Source organism: Vulpes lagopus, chromosome 5, assembly GCF_018345385.1.
Source record: "Vulpes lagopus strain Blue_001 chromosome 5, ASM1834538v1, whole genome shotgun sequence".
NCBI classification, from domain to species: Eukaryota; Metazoa; Chordata; class Mammalia; order Carnivora; family Canidae; genus Vulpes; species Vulpes lagopus.
In genome coordinates this window covers 115154095-115175550 of record NC_054828.1, presented here as the reverse complement: position 1 = coordinate 115175550, position 21456 = coordinate 115154095, and the positions used below count along the sequence as shown (strand labels likewise).

General features: G+C 44.0%; 2 protein-coding genes across 2 annotated transcripts; both read right to left on the bottom strand.

Moving 5' to 3' along the window:
* Window positions 1–3572: 3572 nt before the first annotated feature.
* SF3B6 (splicing factor 3b subunit 6) lies at window positions 3573–14977 on the bottom strand. The gene is made up of 4 exons (XM_041756806.1): window positions 14700–14977; window positions 11655–11773; window positions 4008–4146; window positions 3573–3845 (listed from the first exon to the last, which is right to left on the bottom strand). The coding sequence occupies exons 1-4, from the start codon at window positions 14727–14729 to the stop codon at window positions 3756–3758; spliced, it is 378 nt and encodes a 125-aa protein (XP_041612740.1). The 5' UTR covers window positions 14730–14977; the 3' UTR covers window positions 3573–3755.
* Window positions 14978–15331: 354 nt separating this feature from the next.
* Window positions 15332–21411, bottom strand: TP53I3 (tumor protein p53 inducible protein 3). Its single transcript, XM_041756805.1, has 6 exons — window positions 21192–21411; window positions 20711–20864; window positions 19150–19417; window positions 17714–17926; window positions 16415–16611; window positions 15332–15665 (listed from the first exon to the last, which is right to left on the bottom strand). The coding sequence occupies exons 2-6, from the start codon at window positions 20846–20848 to the stop codon at window positions 15483–15485; spliced, it is 999 nt and encodes a 332-aa protein (XP_041612739.1). The 5' UTR covers window positions 20849–20864; window positions 21192–21411; the 3' UTR covers window positions 15332–15482.
* Window positions 21412–21456: the final 45 nt, after the last annotated feature.

Here is a 21456-nt window from a genome sequence, read left to right as displayed (position 1 = left end):
TTCCTCTCCATCCTTATTATAGGAAGGAAGTGCTTTAAGGACTGCATAAACCAGTTGCCCTCGGGAAGGAGTAGAAAGGAGCCTTCCAAATAGCCAGGAATGATAATAAACATAATAGCTATGATGTGAATTTTGTACATGCTGGGCCTTGTTCAACGTGTTTTTAAATAAAATTGCCACCAACCCCCTAAGCAGCCCTACAAGGTATTAACTTGCCTTTTGCCTCATAGGCTCAGAATTCTTCTCTGAATAACTGAAGGAATATATTGTGTTTAAACCTCATAGCGTAGCAACCCAACATAGGACTTGAGCACTGTATGTGACCTTGCAGTCTCTCTTTGTTTGGACTTAAGAGGGACAAGTTCCTTCCCCTCGCCCAGAAGGAAAGGAACACTGTGCCTGGACAAATGAAGTGGGTTAAGTCTTGGAGCCATATACTAACTCACACTGGGAAGTTACTTTTGAAAAGAATGTGTGATTCTGAGTTTGTTTTTATATTTACTACTTAGTTTCATCTAGGTTTGCTTTTACACTGGGGTATGATTTCTGAGAATAATGTATGATTCTGAACTTGTTTATGCATATACTGCTTATTTTCATCTATATTTACTGTAACTTATGGGAATTCCCAGTTAGGTTTTTATTATTATTATAATTCATTTTTAAGATTTTATTTATTTATTCATGAGAGACACACACACACAGAGGCAGAGACATAGGCAGAGGGAGAAGCAGACTCCATGCAGGGAGCCCAATGTGGGACTCGATCCCGGGACTCCAGGATCACACACTGAGCCAAAGGTAGAAGCCCAACTGCTGAGCCACCCAGGCATCCCCCCTCAGTTAGGTTTTAAAATCAGCCCACTTACTGGTTGTGTGTTTGTCAGAGGAGCCTGGGGCAATGTGGCTAAGATTTTTCTTTTGACATAAGTGAGAAAAGCTCTTAGTCATAGGGTTATTCTATCAGTGAGGATTTGAAATTAAGATTGAGGAGAGGCTGGTAGGTTAGTACTTAGTTTCCCACATAGATTCATTGGTACATGTCCCATGTCATACATATGATATGCGTCCATAACATCTTGGCTACTTATCTACTCCCTTTGTCTCCAGAAAGTCCTGGCCATATTCCTCTGCTGAGGAGTTAAGGAGTAGTGCTTCAAGATGGAGGAAAAGAAATGAGCATCCATAACATCTTGGCTACTTACCTACTCCCTTTGTCTCCAGAAAGTCCTGGCCATATTCCTCTGCTGAGGAGTTAAGGAGTAGTGCTTCAAGATGGAGGAAAAGAAATGAGCATCCATAACATCTTGGCTACTTATCTACTCCCTTTGTCTCCAGAAAGTCCTGGCCATATTCCTCTGCTTCAAGATGGAGGAAAAGAAATGAGAATTGGGAGTGCTTTGCTTTTTTTTTTTTTTAATTTTAATTTTTATTTTTTTAAAGATTTTATTTATTCATGAGAGACACACACAGAGAGGCAGAGACACAGGCAGAGGGAGAAGCAGGCTCCATGCAGGGAGCCCGGTATGGAACTCGGCCCCAGGACTCCAGGATCACACATTGGGCTGAAGGCAAAGGCAGGTGCTATCCTGAGCCATCCAGGGATCCTCCAGAATTCAAGTTCTTATAACTTAAGTGTAACAGGCCACAAAATTGCCAATTAGAATTTTTGAAGATTTTAAGTAATTTCTACACCCAATGTCGGGCTCAGATTTACAACCCTGAGATGGAGTTGCATGCTCTACTGAGCCAGCCAGGTGCCCCCAAATTGGAATTTTTTAATGTTTAAAATATTTTAAAAGATTTGAGAGAGTGAGCTTGTGCACACATGTGCACCAGGGAGGGGCAGAGGGAGAGGGAGAGAAAAACTTAAGCAGACTCCATGCTGAGAGCCAAGCCCAACATGGGTCTTAGTCTCACGACCCTGAGATCATGCATGACCTAGTTGGAAAACAAGAGTTGGACGCTCAGCCAATTGCGCCACCCAGGCGCCCCAGACAATTGAAATTTTTAAAACTCAGCCTTAGGTCATGAAATTCAGCTAACAGATGTACTAATCCAAATGATGGGACTGGTCATAATTGTCAGTGGAAGCAATTTCCCCTTGTTATTAACTTAAAACAACTGCACTAGAGCAAGCCAGTCTGCCACTTAGACAAAACACACTAGAAGTCTGTTTTCCTCTTAAAAAAAAAGTCTTTTAGAAAATTAGTTTTACATTGGTAAATACCTAAAGGCACAGCATGAATTACACAAATTAATAAGGAATTCATAAAAGCATTCAGCAGAAAAAGCTATGGCTCCTTTATTATCTCCTTGCCCTTCTTAGAAATGGTTCTTTCTAGTCTTACAGTGCTTTCAAAAAGCATGGACATAATAAAGAAGTTCTTCATTTTCAATAGCAGGCTTTGAGAAGACAGTACAAAAAGTATAAAATAGCATATTATTTTAAAGTAAGCATAAAAAAAATAAAGGAAGCATAGATATCAAAGCTAGCATTTAAGTAGTAGAACAGATGTTTTTTGTCCATTTAAATGATTCAGTGGTTGTACCCTTCAAATTGATTTTGGGTTATAGTTATATACAAAACAATTGGTCCATGTTTTTTCCATTTGGCCCATGCCTAAACTATAAAAAGAAAATTATAGCTATCTCCTCCAAGCTGCCAAGCTATGATGAATGTGGTAATAACCATACTATTTCAATGCCATGGGAGCGTATGATTATAAGAATAAGCATTAAATATTCTTTTTAAAAATTTTTTTTAGCATTATTCTATTTAGGGCAAAGATATACTATGAGCTAAGGACCAAGATATCCATAGACACTTATTACCTAAAGGAAAAGACTGCATAATCCAATCTTAGACTTGTAACAACTACCACCACTACCCAAGAAGCATGCTCTCAAATTTCTAACAATGTGCTGTCATCTGAATGGCCACTTCTAGAACTGACTTCTATTTTAAGGATGGGATATTCATATTGACAAAGGTACTTTGTTAACTGTAAGGCAATTATTATTTAAATATATTGATGTGGTTAATACTGGTTGATGTTACAGCAACTTTTTATGTAAACATTTTATTCATCCAACCAATACAATGAGCTTTGGTTTCCTTATCTGCAAAATACCTTCACTGAGTTGTTAACATTCAACAAATGATAGCACTCTATAAAAATTTCCCTTGATGGCTAAGCACTAGACTGGACATCAGAGGCATTAAGAATATAAAAAGTTCCCTGCTCTTAAGAAGCATGGTCTCTGTGACCACCTACCACCAATTTTTTTTTTAAAGATTGTACTTTTGTTTATTGATGAGAGACAGAGAGAGAGAGAGAGGCTGAGACATAGGTAGAGGGAGAAGCAGGCTCCATGCAGGGAGCCTGATGCGGGACTCAATCCTGGGACTCCAGGATCACACCCTGAGCTGAAGGCAGACGCTCAACCACTGAGCCACCCAGGCGTCACTACCACCAAACCATTCTTGATACAGTTCGACTGCTAATTTGTTTTCCGGTATCAAATGAGAGGAAGCTTAAGAGAAAACACTGACATGTTTTACAAAAAGCTACAAGTTTTACAAAAAGCTACAAGTTTATTCACATAACATATTCTAAAATGTATCAAAGTTTTAAGTAGGTCCTTTTGAATCTTGAATAAGAAATCACAACATTCAGCATTAATTAAAAACAAGAAAGGGGTGATGGTAGTCATTTATGGTATGTAGTCTAAAATGAAAATGCAGAAAATATTTATTTTGGTGGATCTGTGTTGATGCCATATTTCTCCTTGAGAAGCTTCAACTGTTCTTCCTTCTTCTTTGTGTCCATCTTCTGAAATGCCTGAAATGTGGTAAGCACCAAAGTTAACAGTTACTGATCTAAAATCAAATGAATTTCACCAATAGCACTAGCCAGACAAGAATTCCTAGTATACTCTTCCTTTCCCAGTATATTAATTCTTAACATGCTCCCCCTGCAATGAGCACTGTGGCTAATACTTACCCTGTTGGCATTATAGTACAAAACCACCAGGTATCTGTTACAAACATTGAATCCTGAAAGGTGATCACATGCATTCTTGGCATCAAAGATGTCTTCATAGACCACATAAGCTGTTCCTCTAGTTTCAGGTGTGTTCCCCCTGCGGAGTGAAATCAGACTTAATTAAAATACACATTTATTCAAGATAGGAAGGATGCTGGCTGGGTTTGAGGTTGAGTGTTGAGGAGAATAACTACCATGACCTCCAGTGCTTTGATGAAACCTCAGATGTGAGGCCTTCTGGCCAAGCATCTGCGATTTCATATTGTTGGAGCATTCCCTGAGGGCTGCAGTTTTCTAGAAGTTTCCTGTGGTCAAACCAAGAAAGGAGGATATGCAGATTTCTACAGAAATGATTCCATGAAAGAGTTTGAGGAGATGAAAAGGCTGGTATCTTCCAGAGTGCAAAGTGATTTTGGAATGTAAAGAATTTCTTTGGATTGAGTTCCATGGAAATTTGTCCCTGACCTGTGTTCCTGAACTATGAATGCTGAGCTATGGAATAGTTTCTCTTTATAAATAAACTAACAAATCTGTGGAAAAAAATACACATTTACCAGAGCACTGATAGTTAAATAACAGAATTTTCTTTAAAAGACAGTAAGTGAAGTTTATATTTTGAGATCAACCTGAACACTGTTAGAGGAAATAAGTAAGCATTATGGATACGTATGCTGGATAAGCCTACTATTTCTTGAATTGAGGTAATTTTTGTTGTCTTTTTTAAGTAAAAGAGCTACAGATTAAACTTGCTCTGTGTCAAGATGACTACTACAGCTACCAAAGCACTAGCTGCCAACAACTAGCTTGAAACTTTGTCTGAGTCTTCATATTTACTGTTCTAGTCCTTCCTACTTCTCACGCTAAGAACCAATTCTCAGTCTTTTTTTTTTTTTTTTTTTTTTTTTTTTAAGATTTTACCTATTTATTTGAGTGTACAAATGAAGAGGTGGGGTGGGGGGGCAGAAGGAGAGGGAGCAGACTCCCCACTGAGCAAGGAGCCTGAATGGGCCTCAATCCTAGGACCCAGAGATCATTACTGAGCCAAAGGCAGACAGACCCAGGTGCCTCCAATTCTCAATCTTAAGCTGGAAAGATAGTATTTTGGAGAGATGGCTTGTAAAAGTCAGCAATGTCTAGAATGAGGTTTTTCTTACTGCATATTTATGCAACAGAACCAATACTTAAATTATTTACTATACTATTACCTGGTAACTAGTCCCTTGTTTCTAAAGATTTAAATTTTCTCTCTCACTATAATTTTTTTAGAGATTTTATTCATCCATTCATGAGAGAGAAAGAGAGAGAGAGAGAGGGGGAGAGACACAGGCAGAGGGAGAAGCAGGGAGACTGACATGGGACTTGACCTCGGGTCTCCAGGATCAGTTCCTGGGCTAAAGGCGATGCTAAACCACTGAGCCACTGGGGCTGCCCTCCCTCACTCTAAAATTTTAATGTTTTATTTTATTTTCTTAAAGACTTATTTACTCTATCTATCTATCTATCTATCTATCTATCTATCTATCTATGAATGATAGACAGAGAGAGAGACGCAGAGACACAGGAGGAGGGAGAAGCAGGCTCCATGCCAGGAGCCTGACGTAGGACTCGATCCCAGGACTCCAGGATTGCGCCCTGGGCTAAAGGCAGGTGCTAAACCACTGAGCCACCCAGGGATCCCCTAAAATTTTAATATTTTATTTTTAAGCAATCTCTACATTCAATGTGAGGCTAGAATGCATGACCAAGATCAAGAATCACGTGCTCCACCAACTGAGCCAGCCAGGCACCCTTCCCTACCTCTAATTTTAGTTTTAATTGTTAAAAACAAGACAGTCTCCATCAATGTAGGAAATGTTTCTTTTTTTTAAAAAATATATTTTTAAAATATTTTATTTATTCACGAGAGACACACACAGAGAGGCAGAGACATAGACAGAAGGAGAAGCAGGCGCCATGCAGTGAGCCCGATGTGGGACTTGATCCCAGGACTCCAGGATCACACCCTGAGCCAAAGGCAGATGCTTAATCGGTAAGCCACCCAGGCATCCCAAAGAAACATTTTATTTATTCATGGGAGACACACACAGAGAGAGGCAGAGACATAGACAGAGGGAGAAGCAGCCTCCCTGCGGGGAGCCTGATGTGGGACTTGGTCCCAGGACCCCAGGATCATGACCTGAGCCACCCAGGTGCCCTGGAAATAATTATTTCTCAGCAGTATTTTACTAAGACTTATCAAATCCATAAAAATAAAACCTATTTTGTGTCTCTAGATGGGGTGGGGTGGAAGCCGCTACCAAGATGATGGCAAAATAGTAAGTGATATCTAGGAAAGCAGCCAACCATTATCCTTTATGGCCAGGAAAGGATATAAAGAGTTAATGCAGTTTCTCCCACAGAAGACTCACTGCTTTTCTAAAATGTGGTATGGTCAGCTCTCAACTTTTCATACATTCATTTTTAATATATGCACTCCCATGCATTACACAGGTCTGTTTGGCTTGGGAGAAGGGCTGAGCTTTGACAGAGATGCATGGAAGGGATTGTGCAGGGAAGGGGTGGGGTTATCTGCAGGCCAGGGCAGGTTGCTAGAAGTGGAAACTGGACCTTGCTTGTGGATACTGAGCTGCTCCTTGTGTAGGTTTTCCTTGCCACCTCCTCTCTTCACCTCACCAGCTTCCTTCTACAGGGAGGTAGGGAAGTGTGAAGAGCAACAAACTGCAGGCAGCAGATGGCCAAGTGCTTGTCAGTGGGGGCAGTGGGCACAGGTCCCACTCAGCTTATGCTCCCAGTGTGATAAAGATGGACCCCTCCATCTGTGTTCTAGTCACTCAGTGCCAACTGTGGAGTAAGGTTTAAGACCGTGGGCTGCCCCTCCATCTGCCATAGTTCCTGCATAGGGTCAAGCAAAGGCAGTAGGCCATGGGAAGGGGAAGTATCTGTTAAATTTGATCCATGACAGGACTAGTGTTGGGCCCTGGTCAGAGCTATGCTTCTTGTAAAAGGGGATGGGAGAGTTACAGGGTGGTGGGGTGGTCAGGAGGTGCCAATGTCCTTGAAAGCTTACAGGCTATCAGGCTGAATGGGCCCAATGAGGGATTTTATAATATTCCTTACTTTCAGGGAATAGTTTAGCAACTTTTGGACTTTAATCTCTACACCCAACATGGAGCTCAAACCCCAAGATCAAGAGTTGTGTGTTCTTCCTACTGAGCCAGACAGACACCCCAACTTCTGGACTTTTGACTTTTAATTTTCAAGAGTGCGTTAGCTATGAAATGTGGAGATTACCCAAATAAAAAAACACTGCCCCAAAGACTTTGCCAAAAAGCCTACCTATATTTAAAAAAAAAAAAAAAAAAAAAACTACCTATGTCTCCTTTGGAATAAAAACATGAGATTTTATTTTAAGTTTAACTTAACAATATTTTAGTTTTTATTTTTATTTTTAAAAATATATATATATTTTTAAAGATTTTATGTATTCATGAGACAGAAAGAGAAAGAGAGAAAGAGAAAGAGAGAGGCAGAGACACAGGCAGAGGGAGAAGCAGGCTCCAAGCAGGGAGCTCGATGTGGGACTCAATCCCGCGTCTCCAGGATCACACCCTGGGCTGAAGGCAGCACTAAACCACTGAGCCACCCGGGCTGCCCATTTTTGTTTTTATTAACTGGGCAAGGAAGGTCTTATATATTTCATTTTTCTCTCATAGCACCATGCACACAAGTGCTAATAAGCATTTGAAAAGTGGAGATCTGGGCAGCTCCAGTGGCTCAGCGGTTTAGCGCCACCTTCAGCCCAGGGCGTAATCCTGGAGAGCCAGGATCGAGTCCCACATAGGGCTCCCTTCATGGAGCTTGTTTCTCCCTCTGCCTCTCTCTCTCTGTCTGTCTCTCATGAATAAAATAAATATAAATCTTAAAAAAAAGAGAGAGAGAGAACAGTGGAGATATACTTTCTCCCACGAATTCTCTCACACATCCTTTCTCCTGGAAGCTTAAAACAAAACAAAACAAAACAAAACAAAGGTATCTCTTTCTTACATCTTCTTAGGAACTAGAATAGGGATGGGCACTTAGCCCATTTTATTATTTTTTAAAAGATTTTTAAAATTTATTTATTCATGAGAAACACAGAGAGAGAGGCAGAGACACAGGCAGAGTGAGAAGCAAGCTCCAGGTAGGGAGCCTAATGTGGGACTTGATCCTGGAACTCCAGGACCACACCCTGGGCTGAAGGCGGTGCTAAACCACTGAGCCACCTGGGCTGCCTACCCCACTGATCCCATTTTAAAGATTCTCATCTCAAAAGTGTCCCAGCGGCTAATATCTTTTTTTTTTTTTTTTTTTTTTTTTAAGATTTGCCTAATCGTGTGCATTAACCTCTCTGGGCTTCGTCTGCTTAATGTGTCAAATAGCAATATCAGGATCTATCACTTGCCCTACATTTTACATGTTTGAATAATCAAAAGAGGTAAAAGGTATGAAAGGGTTTTAAAAAGTTCCAAGCACCAAGTGTCTGCTATATATATACCAGGAAGGGTCATCACTTATCACAGTTTGTTTAAGACTGTCCAGGTTTTAGCACTGAAAAGTCTATATCCCAGAAAACCCCTTGGTCCTGGACAAACTGGGAAGGTTGGTCACCCTAGTTCTAGGGGCTAAATATGTGATAAAGCATGATCACAGCTAGGGAGCGAAAACACACCTGTTTCTCTAACTTAGACCTAAATTCCCGCACACCAAACTTTTATGAATTTATTCAACAAATATAATATTGTGTTCCTTCTGTACGACAGGCACTGGAAAAGGATAGTGAAAAAGACAAGCATCATCCCTCCCTTCAAGGAACTTTATCCAAGTGGGAGAAAGATAAATACAGATGAGAAATATTATGAAGGAAGTAGACAGCTGTGGCAGAGATTACTGGGAGGCCAAGGATGACCTAAAGCTCAGGCGGTCAGGATAAACCTCTGAAAAGGTGACACAAGTAGAGACATGACAAATGAGGAGCCAGATAGGAGATGAGCCAGGTGAAAACTGTTCCAAATGGAGGAACCAGTGTACAAAGGCCTGAGCTACTCTGTACCCTTCTAAAGATGCCACTGCTTGATTTTCTATCCTTCTACCTTGGCTTTCTGAAACACGCTCTAACTTCACTGACATAAGCATCTCTTAATTGTGTACTAGCAATAAGTTTTATAACACTTTCATAAGTCGATCAAAACCATTTTCTGTATTATTCATTTATTTATATACATGAGGTGCTTACCATGTATTAGGCACCACAGCTGTCAACCCCAAATGAAAAGACAGGCACCTGTCCTGGAGGAGCTCACAGGCTGGGAGGAGATAAGCACACAGACAACAGCAAAAAAGTGTGCTAAAAGATGTTCACAGAAGGTGCTGTGGGAGCATAGTGGTGGCTAATGCACACCAGCAAGAAAATATTCCATAACAAATTGCTTTTACAGGCATGATCTAATTTGATCCTTACTAAAATTCTTTTAAGACAGGTTAGGAAGATTGTGTTTCATAAGTAATTTGAAGCTCAGAGGGATTAAATATTTTGCCCAGTTGTATAGGACTAGCAAATGTCCAGCTAGTATTTGAACTTAGGTCTTACAACCAAGTCAGTAAATTTATCATACTGCATCCATGTTAAAAGCTGAAAGGCATGGTCTATCTAGATTATCTTACATGTGAGGGAACAGAAAACCAAAAACCAACAAGTTGTCTAGGGTCGCAGGGCCTGAAGCAGAATCTTATCTCCTGATCTCCAAGTCAGGGGACCTTCTGTATACCATTCTTCGATGTCTAGAACAAGGTTTCTTAACCTGTGTTTAATGTACCTATGAAATCATCTGCAAAATGTTTTGTGTACTGTTCTGTGGAAAGAGTCCAAAGCTTTTATCAAAGACTGAGACTCCCTAAAGAGGATGGCTGGTCTATAACACTTCATTTCCATTCCCACTTAAGTACCAGTGATGATGTATTGCCAGCATTTCTTTTACTCTCTGGAGGGAAAATTATGACTCAAAAGGAGAGTCCTCAAGATCTGAGTTCTAAAAGCCAAGAAGCTCTCAGGTCATAAAAGAAAATTTATTAAGAGATATTCAGGAGCGCCTGGATGGCTCAATTGGCTAAGTGTCCAATTCTTTGTTTTAGCTCAGGTCATGATCTCAGAGTCATGAGATAAAGCCCTGTGTTGGGCTCTGCACTCAATGCAGAGTCGGCTTGAGGATTCTCTCTCCCTCTGCCCCTCCCACTTGTGCGCGCACACTCGCTCGCTCGCTCTCTCTCTCTCTTAAAAAAAAAAAAAAAAAGATACTTAGATACTTAGGGGTGCCTCAGTAGGGGAAGTGTGCAACTCTTGATCTCTCAACTCTTGGGTTCAAGACTCCATGTTGGGTGTAGAGATTAATAAAACTTAAAAAAAAAAAAAAAACTTAAACAAAAAAAGAAATCCTTCCAGACGAACTCTTATGTAAGTGGCCCATCATACTAACTACAGTGTCAGTGGCTATGAATTTGTGTAAATAATTTAGAATCAGAAGATTTTATCATTAAATAGCTGTGTGAACCTAGAAAGGTACTTGTACTCTCTGAGCCTTGGTAGTCTCACCTGTAAAACAAATTATTGGGGTGCCTGGGTGGCTTGGTCAGTTAAATGTCCAACCTTTGGTTTCAGCTCAGGTCATGATCTCAGGGTCTTAGGATCAAGCCCCGTGTTGGACTCTGTGCTCAGCAGGAAGTCTGCTTGAGGATTCTCTCTTCCTCTCCTTTTGTCCCCCTCCCCTGCTCCCATGTTTGATTGCTTTCTCTCTCTCTCTCATATAATGAATCTTTAAACAAAAGAAAGCAAAACCCAGACAATTATCACCTCCACACAGGGCTGTCTTGTTGGTTATACCAATAAAAGCACCTATTATAACTGGCATTTTGTAGATGTTCAATAAATATCACCTGAAGATACAAACCCCAATTTTTATATTAAATTAAAACCTGAACTTGTGTTGCAATTATTCTCCCATATACCTTTAAATTTTCAATAGAAAAAAAAGGAATAAAAAACAAATCTTCAATAGAAAGCTGCAGTTGGAAAAAAATTCACTTTTCTCAGTTACTTGTATACTTCCTTAGTTTATTCAGAAATTCTGGAATCAGGCGATAGCAAAGCAAATTAAGAGTTGATATGTATAAAAAACACAGTATTATATATCTGACTTTACAAATAATAGTGATGTAATAAATATTAGTTCTTTCTTTGCTCACCCATTCCCTTCAAACCTTTCATTACTACTTCATGCCTTCTCTAATTTCACAAGTACAACTGTTGGCTCTCACTGAGCAAGATCAGGAGGGTCTCATTTGTTTCCATACAAAAATAATCTCATCTCCCAGATTTCAATCCATTTAGTGTCTGGGCTTGGTTAGGCCTTGCTTTCAGCTATAATTCTTTCTTTCTTTCTTTCTTTCTTTCTTTCTTTCTTTCTTTCTTTCTTTCTTTTCTTTTTTTTTGTCATAGGTGCATGTCAGCTATAATTCTAAGATTATACAATCATTTCTTTGAAACAACATTTCAAAAGTCTCAGTAAGACTCACACTCGGATCTGACGAATAGGTCCATATTTCCCAAATATATCATACATTTCTTCAGCTGTGATTTTGTATGGCAAATTTCTTATATATAAAATCCGATTTACTTCGGGTGGAAGTCGAATCTAAAATGAGAAATACATACTATTATTGTAATCAGGGCCAGGAGTGCTACGACCTAAAAAAAAAAAAAATTCTCATAATAAATTCTCACAGTAAAAACAACAAAAAATCCACCTAATAGTCAAGAATAAGAATTATTTTTAAAAATTATATAATCTGATATTCCTGAAAATGGCATGGTTTTCAGAAAAGCAACTGGGCACTAGTTTTAGGGAAGACTATTAGTAGCAACTAGTAAGGGGCTACATAAAACCCAGGCTTCCAGCCTCTACAGTTAAACAGGATTTCCAACCTCATTTAAAAGTCCTCAATGCTTTAGACATATATGGGAAAGAACAAAGGGAACTGTTCCTGTTTCCTAGACATAAAACTCCCATTGATGACTCTTATCAGGTCTTCTCAAGAAACTGTTATATCAATGATATCTTCTTTCTCTTGAATATAGTCTCTCCTTCATCATTGGCTTTTATTCCTTAGGTGAGTAGCTGCTTATATCCTGACAACTGTTATACAAAACAAAATAGTTATTTGGATCTCCTTTCCTTCATTCAACAAATATTTACTGAGTACCTTCTTTATTCATCTATCAGGCGAGGCATTAGGATTACACAGTGAAGGAAAAAAGCAATGTTTTTGTCTTCCCTGAACTTATCAGGGAAGTTTTGCTTTTTTTCTTCTTTCAGTCAAGTGTCTGGAAAGCTAAAGTCTATACTCACTTACCTCATATTCTTTACTGACACCAACCTACCACAACCCAGCTTCCACCCCAGCACTGAAGAAAGTATTTTTATGCTAAGGCCTTTAAAAATGTATTCATTTTAGAGAGAGACAGGCATGGGGAGGGGCAGAGGGAGAGAATCTCAAGCAGACTCCACGCTGAGCAAGTCTGGATCCCACAACCCTGAGATCAAATTTGGAGCCAAAACCAAGAGTTGGACACATAATTGACTGAGCACCCAGAGCCCCGGCACTAAGACCTTTCAGTCACAGTGTTCAATTATCATCACACTTACCTTCTGAGGATTCTGATACTGTTGACTATTACCTCTTTGACTCTTCTTGACACTTTTTCCTTGGCTTCCTCCTAACTCTCTGGGTAGTTCTTCTCCCTCTTCTTTGCCATTACAATATGGCCTTTCACAGTTTTATTTTTGACTCCTTTTTGACCCTTTGTATACTCTCCTTAATTCTACACTCTCTTTGATCTCTTAATCACACACACGGTTCCCACAGTAAGTTGATGACTCTCAAATACGTATCTCCCATCCAGAGTTCACACCTATGTTCTTTTTAACATATTCAATTACATACTGGGCATTAATTTGCTCAATAATTCTTAAACTGGCAGCTATTTCAGGCATTAAAAGCAAAATGTTGTATAAAAGGAAAAAGGATACTTATTCCCTGCCTTCAAACTAGTAGTGGTGACAAATGGTCAACAAATAAGTACCAAAAGTTTTAGATTTAAGATTTCAGACTGAGTTCAAATACACAAACACTTCCAATTATAATACCCTTACCCCCCAAGCCTGCTTTCTCACTCTGCAAGACACTGTATTGTATTTTCTCTTCTTTCCTCAAACCTTACCACCACCACCCCGAGTTGAGCCGTCACCTCTTCCCTGCCTATCCCAGGAGTTGATCTTGCCTCTTGCTTACTGAAAAGATACATGGAACCAAATGGTAAGTACCTTATATTCATGTCACTAAGTCTACTACTAATCTAAATTCATCCATATCTACCCCCTCTCCCTCCCATTATTATGCCCACCTTCACCTACCTGGAACCTTCACTCCTGAACTTAACTCCTCTTTCTCCCACATCATCAATTTCTCCCACTCTACTGGATCATTCTCACTTACCTACAAATACACCTTTTATCACACATCTTAAAAAAAAGGAAAAAGTCACCTGTCATCCAATCACTCTACTCTTTTTTTTTTTTTTTAAAGATTCTATGTTTTTTCATGAGAGAGAGAGAGAGAGAGAGAGAGGCGCAGAGACACAGGCAGAGGGAGAAGCAGGCTCCATGCAGGGAGCCCGATGTGGACTCGACCCCGGGACCCCAGGATCACCCCGTGGGCCGAAGGCGGCGCTAAACTTCTGAGCCACCCGGGCGTCTCAATCTCTTTACTCTCTATTTACATGAAAACTTGTGGAAAGAGCGGTCTCCATTTTCTTAACTGCCATTCTTTCATCCCACTGCAACCAAGTTTTTTTACCCAGATCACCAAAATTCTGCATCTCATGTCCGATTTTCTGTCTTCATCATCCTATACCTCTCAGCCTTACAGCTGACCTACCCCTCTTTTTCCTGAGACAGTTTTTCTTAGGTTTCTGTAATACCCCATCCTTTAACATTAGAATGTACACAGTAGGGCTTTTTGTTTTATTCACTGTCGTATCCCCAATATATAGACTACTGTCAGGCACACAGCAGTTCGATAAATTTAACTTCTGAACTGTTTCCTATCTCGCAATTCTGGTACATAGCAGGTGCTCAAAAATACTGCCACGGCATTAATGAAGGGCCCCCAAAAGCTCCGTGACTTGAGAATCTCAGGCTCTGGTTGCCTGTGAGCTATAAGGTTATTTACGGGGGACTCGTCTGTGTCACTGACTTGGGCGGAGAAGATTCTGTCGCCTGGTCCTAGGTGCCCATCAAGCAACAAAGGCTGTAGGGCTAACACTATCACTGGCACCAGAATAAGAGCCCGAGGAGACGCTCACAAGGGGCTGAGGCGGAGTTGTGGCTCTAGGAGCATGTCCGTGAGGACGGGGCCAGGGTGGAACCCCAGTGAGAACACAACAAATTCTGGGCTACTCCGGCCTGCAGAACCCAGGACGCGCAAAATACAGCCCCACGCCGTGAAGAGAGCCCAGCAGCGACACCCTCCCCCTCTTCGGCAGAAGGTCCCAATACTCACATTCGCCCTCTTGGCCGCTTGCATAGCCATCTTGGCGGGCTGATGAGGTTACTGCCACAAAGACCGGAATTCCTCCGGAGAGCCCGGAGCGCGCCCCACTGCACCGCGACACCGCGTCAAGCCCGGGGCATCCACCTCCGACCTCCGCCGGAAGCTTTACATCGCGTCGGATTATCGCCGCGCCACGCCGAGACGTGCTGACGCAATAGCCCCCGTCGAAAAGACTCCGGGGCAAAACGAACCCGAGGCGGAAAAAAAGAGGCCGGAGAGACGGAAGACGCGAGGACTCGAGACGCCTGGACGAGCACCGCACCGGAAGGGGCGGGGCGTGAGCTTTAAGGAGGGGCGGTGGTCCGGCCGGGGCGGGCCTGAGAGAAGGAAGCGGGCCGCAGGGGGCGGGGCGGGGCTGCGCCCAGGTGGGTGGTGGGAGGGCGGGCCTGGGCCGCGAGGGCCAGGCCTCGGGCAGGTGCGCCCGGCGGAGCCTCGGGGTGGTGGCCCGCGCTGTTCCCGCAGCCGGAACTGTCGGCCCCGTAGCGCCCCCACTGCTCCGGGCTTTGCAGTTGTCCCCGCGGCGCCGGCGGCCCCGCCTCCCGCCTCCCCGCCCCGCCCCCGGCGGCCTCAGTTCGCGGTCGGGGGCTGCCACAGCGAGACGGCCGCCCTTCGCATCTACTCTTTATTTCCTTAGATGGGCTTTAGGTGGGAGGTGGGCCAGTGGGTTCCGGGGCGGCCTGCGGTCGCGCCCGATGTCCTTCCTGGGACCGTGGACTTTCTCCAGGGCCTCCTTCACCGAGGCAGCTGCAGGACGATCTTGCCCACGTTCTGGTTCCTCTCCATGTACGCGTGGGCCTCCTGGATTGCAGTCACGGGGTACACCCGGTCCAGCACCGGCAGTAGACGTTGGGGGCTCTCCGTGGAGAAGTGGGGCAGGATGTGTTCTGTGAAAGCCTCCACCAGCGTCTGCTTGTACTTAGATCAGGAAAAGGAGGCCATCAGTCCAGGCAGGGCCCTAACCTTGCCGCTCCCCGCCCTGCTCGGCCTTTGTGCGCTCTCTGAACCGTGTGCACAGCTGAAAATGCGCACAGGCGGTACCTAACCCCTTCACTACCAGCACGCGGTGCATGCCCCAAATGTAGAACCTCACTTCTGGACTTCTTTCTCAGACAGAATCCTGGACTAAAATATTAAAATGTAAAGCAGGGGGTGGCCACAGACAGGACTTATACAAGCTGAGTTCAAAAGGGATGTTTAAGCTCTGAGGTCCCACGGGTGTGAAACCCTAGACTGGGAAACATCCCCCAATCTAGCACCTGCTAGAGTGCCACAGATTTCAATAACATGTAACCTGTTGAAGGTAGAACCTGAACCTTACTCACCTAAGAGGCTTTTTTAAAAATCACACTGAGTTCTGCCTTTGAAGGCAACATCTTGGCACTATTAGAAGTATCTCCTAATATTGTCAATGCTTTTTTCATTCTGTTAGAAAGTTTAAAAAACATATGAAGTATTAGCTACCTTCTTTCTGAGATGTTGAGACTTCTATGGACCACTTTTAATTAGTTCTGTGAAAATGGTTACTTATTTATCCAAGGGGGGGGGGTTCTACATAGGCTCTCTAACATTAAGATGTGTGAAATCTTCCTTTCTTGCAGCTATGTAAACACATCACACTTTTGTGGGTAATAATTAAATTGCATGTTTTCTTTTTACTCATTTACCTTTTTGTCCCTAGATCTCAGCAGAGTGGTGATCAGACTTCCTCGTTTAAAAAGTAGCTTTGAAAATAGAGGTCCACTGATGTCCGTTCCTCCCATCAGGCCATAGAGAATCCAGCGACCATCAAGAGCCAGGCAGTTGACGTTTTTCTCCCAGTAGGATCCACCTATGCAGTCTAGAATAAGGTTGACTCCAGCACCTTTCATACGAAACACAGATTTGTAATGCTCGTCAGACACAGAATGCTTTGTGCAAAATAAGATTCCAGGGTACATTTGTGAATATATACCTGAATACAGACAGGTGCAAATGGTATATCTATAGGTTGGAAATAGAAACATTGCTCATAGAAACGTTGTTGCTGATGGAGTTTAGGTAGCTGAACTCTATCATACATGTGTGCTCTACAGTTCATCTTTTATTTTTTTTTTTTTTCAGTTCATCTTTTATGATTCCTAGCCACAGCAAGGGGGAAATAGGGCAATACCATGACCTGATATCTCTCTTGATCCCCCTGTAAGTACAGAACCCACTGGCACCCAGTCATGAATGAGAATAGAATAGGAGTCTACAGGGCAGGTGGGTTCACATCTAAATTATGAAGTTTCTGGGATCCCCAGGTGGCTCAGCAGTTTAGCGCCTGCCTTTGGCCCAGGGCCTGATCCTGGAGTCCCGGGAAGGAGTCCCACATTGGGCTCCCTTCGTGGAGCCTACTTCTCCCTCTGCCTGTCTCTGCCTCTCTCTCTCTCTGTCTCTCATGAATAAATAAAATCTTAAAAAAAAAATTATGAAGTTTCTGCACTGGGTTATCTGATACATAGTTTTGCTAGCTTTGGTTTCATCTCTCCTTTTTGGCTCATGGAAAAATGGAAAGGGATGAGCCAAAAATATACAGATTTGGCTTTGGAATGCAGAGGCTCACCCATTTAGGGAGCTACCATCCTAACCCTACTATGACCAGCACTAAACTAGTCTCTGCCCCACACTCCTGATAACCCATTGCAGAGTGACTTGGAAGAAGAGGTCTTGGATAATTCCAGTACAACACTTTGTGATTCATTTGGTCTCTAAAATGTGTATGAATGATCACTTACAAGAATGCACACAGCAACATTTTAGTCCTAAACAGTGCCTGCCTGTCTCCAGAGATCAAACACCGGAGTACTAGAATTTGGCTAGGACAGCTGCTGTGCATTTAGCAGAGGCAAGCCAGATCCAGAGCACTGGCAAACTTCAGGCTGGTGAGGGTTTGATTTAATCATCTCTGAAATTCCTATTGGTCTGCAGAAGCTATTGTTTACCTTTGGTGAATTTCAGTGTTGCTTCAGAAAAATCCTCTTCTTTGTAATTGAATCCAGCAGCTGCTCCAAGCTTTTCTGCCATCTGAAGCTTGTGCTGGGAGCCAGCTGTGACTAGAGGAATAGCTCCAGCCATCCGGGCCAGTTGGATGGCAGCTGTGCCCACACCACTTGCTCCGGCATGGATTAGCACAGAGTCTCCGGCCTGAACGTTTCCTGTGACACAAAGTACAGGAACCATTGTCTTTACAAGTGCTACACATTCCCCATGCAGGCATATTATACCCCATGCATCTGCCCTGGCCCACCAAATGCCAAATCTCTTGCTCTCTTAAGAGAGCATAATGACAGCTCTTTATTTTTTTTCCTGCCTCTTGTCAAAGTGGGAAACAATCCTTTGAAATACTTCCTCCATAGGAAGCAGCCACATCCATAATGTACGTTTTATTTATGGAATAACACTGAGACATGCATCTCTGACATATACCTTAATAAGAATAACTGCCATTCTCACTGTCACCATCTGAAGCCAGTTCCTCTTATGTCTGAAACTGGCCTCCAGCTGGTCTCACTGATCCAGGCACCACGCACAATCACCAGGCTCCTCTTCCTAAAATGGAGCTTTTGTTAGCTCACTTTCTCCTCAAGATATAAAGTGGTTCTCAGTGGGCTTTTGCATCAAGTCCAGACAATGTACCATTCAAGGCCACTAAAAGCCAGTCCCAGTCTCATCTTTCACAGATAATAATCATCATCCTTCCTTCTGAGTGGAGCAGCTGATTTCACCTTGACACTCTCCTAAGCCACCTTAGGCCTGTCTTCTGTCCATCTCCATTTTACCCATCCTTCCAATCCTCCTCTTCCAGAAAGCTCTCTCTGACCACCCGTGGCCACACTAACTGTTCCCATCTTGACTTTCTATTGTAGTTGGAAACAAGGCCATCTTCTGAACTCTGTGGTTGTCTAATTCCTGTGCATGCCTTGTCTTCCCAGTTTCACTGAGCTCTCTGACAGCAGGCACAAATCATCTTAGGTTCCCTCCCATTAGCCCCTGGCTGGCTTCAGTGGGATTGGGGAGGAATAAAAGTTGATTGGCCCCTTCTACTGCACTAGGGCTCGCAGAGAGAAGCCCAGCAGGACTTTGTGCGGCTGGGATGACTGGTGGGCCTATGATGTGAAGATATGCACATGCCTTCTATCCAGTGCTTTTCAGGCTTTCTATCTGGTAACTGTGATTTTCAGCCTCAACATCAGGCCATTGCTAACATGGTATGAGGACCTGATACTACTAGTAGTATATTAGAATGAGGTGCTGAGGTTGGGTATGGCTTGGCGGCCAGCCCAAAGGTGCCCCAGAGGACTGCTGGGTTTTGAGGTGGGGGAGTCATGAAGTAACTGAACCACACTGTATAGAGTAAGTTTGGGGGGGGCCTCCTCACCCAAGAGATGTAATAGCTGGAAGGCGGTAAGCCAGGCCTCTGGGATGGCTGCAGCCTGGGATAGGGTCAGTCCCGCTGGGATGGGCATAAGGAGCTCTTCAGGGACAGTGACATATTGAGCCTGTCCCCCGCCGGGCAGCAGAACCATGGCTGGGTCCCCAATCTTCCAGTGCCCCTGGCAGGCAGGCCCCAGCTCTGCTATGTGTCCAGATGCTTCCAGTCCTAAAATGCTGCTGGCTCCTGGGGGTGGGGCGTATTGGCCTTGTCTCTGCACAAAAAAGGGTGCACTAAGTGGTGAGCAAGATCAGAAATGTGTATGCCACTATCCCTGACCCTCTACCAATAGCCCCCCTTTTTCTCAGAAAAATCAGGATAAAGTCAGGTTTTATAAGTCAGGAAAAGAGACAGGAGAAGTAATTCAAATAAGACGCTGAAGGTCGGGGGCAGCCCGGGTGGCTCAGCAGTTTAGGGCCGCCAAAGAGCCCAGGGCGTGATCCTGGAGACCTGGGATTGAGTCCCACATTAGGCTCCCTGCATGGAGCCTGCTTCTCCCTCTGCCTGTGTCTCTGCCCTCTCTCTCTCTCTCTCTGTTCTCTTATGAATGGATAAATAAAATCTTAAAAAAAAAAAAAAAAAAAGAGGCTGAAGGTCACATAATCAGTGGATGTCAGAATTGGGAGGGTCCTTAGCTATTGACTTTATCTAAATGCCTTGTTTTACAAATGGAGGAACTGAAACCTGCCCAGGGAAATGCTTTGTCCAAGGTCACAAAGTAAATTAGTAGCCAGACTAGGAACAAAACCGTGAACTCCTTAATGATAGTTCTTATATATTTAAGTGCCAGGCTTTGTATTCACTCACTGAAATCCTCAGAAGCCTCTGACTAGAGGCTTCAGAGTAAAGTGAAGAAGAGAATGTGAGCTAAGAGTGTGCACTAGAACCATTTGAGGAGCTTTTTCAGCGTATACATGCCTGGGTTCTGGTCATGCTTATTTTGGAAAAGTGCCCCAGGTGATTCTGGCACACATTTCTCAATTACCCCAATTGATGCATGTGGCTCAGTTTAGCACTTCAAATAGCAAAAAAACAGAAGATTCCTAGAGTACAGTCCCCAGCCAGTTCCAGGGCCCTCAGAGTGGAAAGAATGCAGACTTTGTAACCACAAAGCCCTGGATTTGAATTACAGCAGCCCTGTGTGGCCTTGGGTGTATTGCTTAACCTCCGCCCCTCAGTTTCTTTTTCTGAATAATAGGAATGGTAAGCAGGGTTGCCTGAGGGGTAAATGTGATAGAGCAAGGCCTAGAGCCACAACCCCCTCAACAAATGGTAGTTCCCATCTCCTTATCTGGAAGCCGGACTGGATGATGGATTAGCACAGGGTGGCTGCTGCTTTGTAACTATCCCTGTATGTGGTCTTAGAAGCCCCAGCACACATTCTGCAGACACGTCTTGATGAGTGTTACTGGCAGTGCCGTAGGTCATTCCTCCATCCGTCTGGCGAATGTTTACGGAAGACTCTGGAGTCCCACCCTGCCGCAGCCACAGCCTGACTCTTGGGTACCTGATGTAAATCGGCTCGGTTCAGGGCGCTGGCCGCCACCTTCAGGAGGACTTCGCCCTCTCCTGGGCTGGGCTTGGCCACCTCCTTCAAGTAAAGGTTTTCGGGTCCTCCCGGCTCGTCGAAGTGCACAGCTAACATGTTCTCCGAGGACACCCTAGAAGCAAGGGAGGGAGCCCGAGGCGCTTTGCGGAGCGCAGCGCCCCCTGCCGGCCAGCGGCTTCCCTTTGGGTCTCCAGAGGGTCTGGCCCTCGCCGCGCCCCGCCCTCCTTCCTGCGAGGTCCCTGCAGCTTAAGGACAGATACCCGCCGAAGACACCAGTTAGGGCCGATGGGACGGGGACAGCCTCCGGCTTGGCTGCAGCGGACGGGGAGACACTGAAGAGCGTGAGGCAAGCTGCGCTCCCTCGGAGTTGGGAGCCACCCCCACCCCACCCCACCCCACCCCACCCCACCGGCCCGGGCGTGGGTTCCCGGACACTTACTGGGGCCCCACTCTTCCACCGCTTCCGGCGGCGCGGTCCTGCGCTCGCGGCCCTCGGGCGCCTGGAGGAGGGCCCTGCGCCCGGGGCTGCCTCTGCAGCGAGCGCCAAGGACGGCGGGGCTCGGGGCTCGGGGCTCGGGGCAGCGTGCCAGCGGTGGGACTGGCCCGAACCGACCTCCCGTCGCTCCTCCTTCCCCTTTTAAGATGCAAAGCTAGTGACAGCGAATCAGGTTCTCTCTCTCTCTCTCTCTCTCTCTCTCTCTCTC

Bases quoted from the DNA above. Each gene is read 5' to 3' on its own strand.
- SF3B6 (XM_041756806.1), bottom strand. From the start codon at position 14,729: ATGGCTATGCAAGCGGCCAAGAGGGCGAAT. The intron at 4,147-11,654 runs GTGAGTCTTACT...TTCACTCCGCAG, and splicing joins CCTATTCGTCAGATCCGAGT to GGGGAACACACCTGAAACTA. The intron at 3,846-4,007 runs GTAAGTATTAGC...ACCACATTTCAG, and splicing joins TGTACTATAATGCCAACAGG to GCATTTCAGAAGATGGACAC.
- TP53I3 (XM_041756805.1), bottom strand. From the start codon at position 20,848: ATGTTAGCTGTGCACTTCGACGAGCCGGGAGGACCCGAAAACCTTTAC. The intron at 19,418-20,710 runs GTACCCAAGAGT...TTTTTTGTGCAG, and splicing joins ACCGAGCCGATTTACATCAG to AGACAAGGCCAATACGCCCC. The intron at 16,612-17,713 runs GTAAACAATAGC...TTCGTATGAAAG, and splicing joins AACACTGAAATTCACCAAAG to GTGCTGGAGTCAACCTTATT.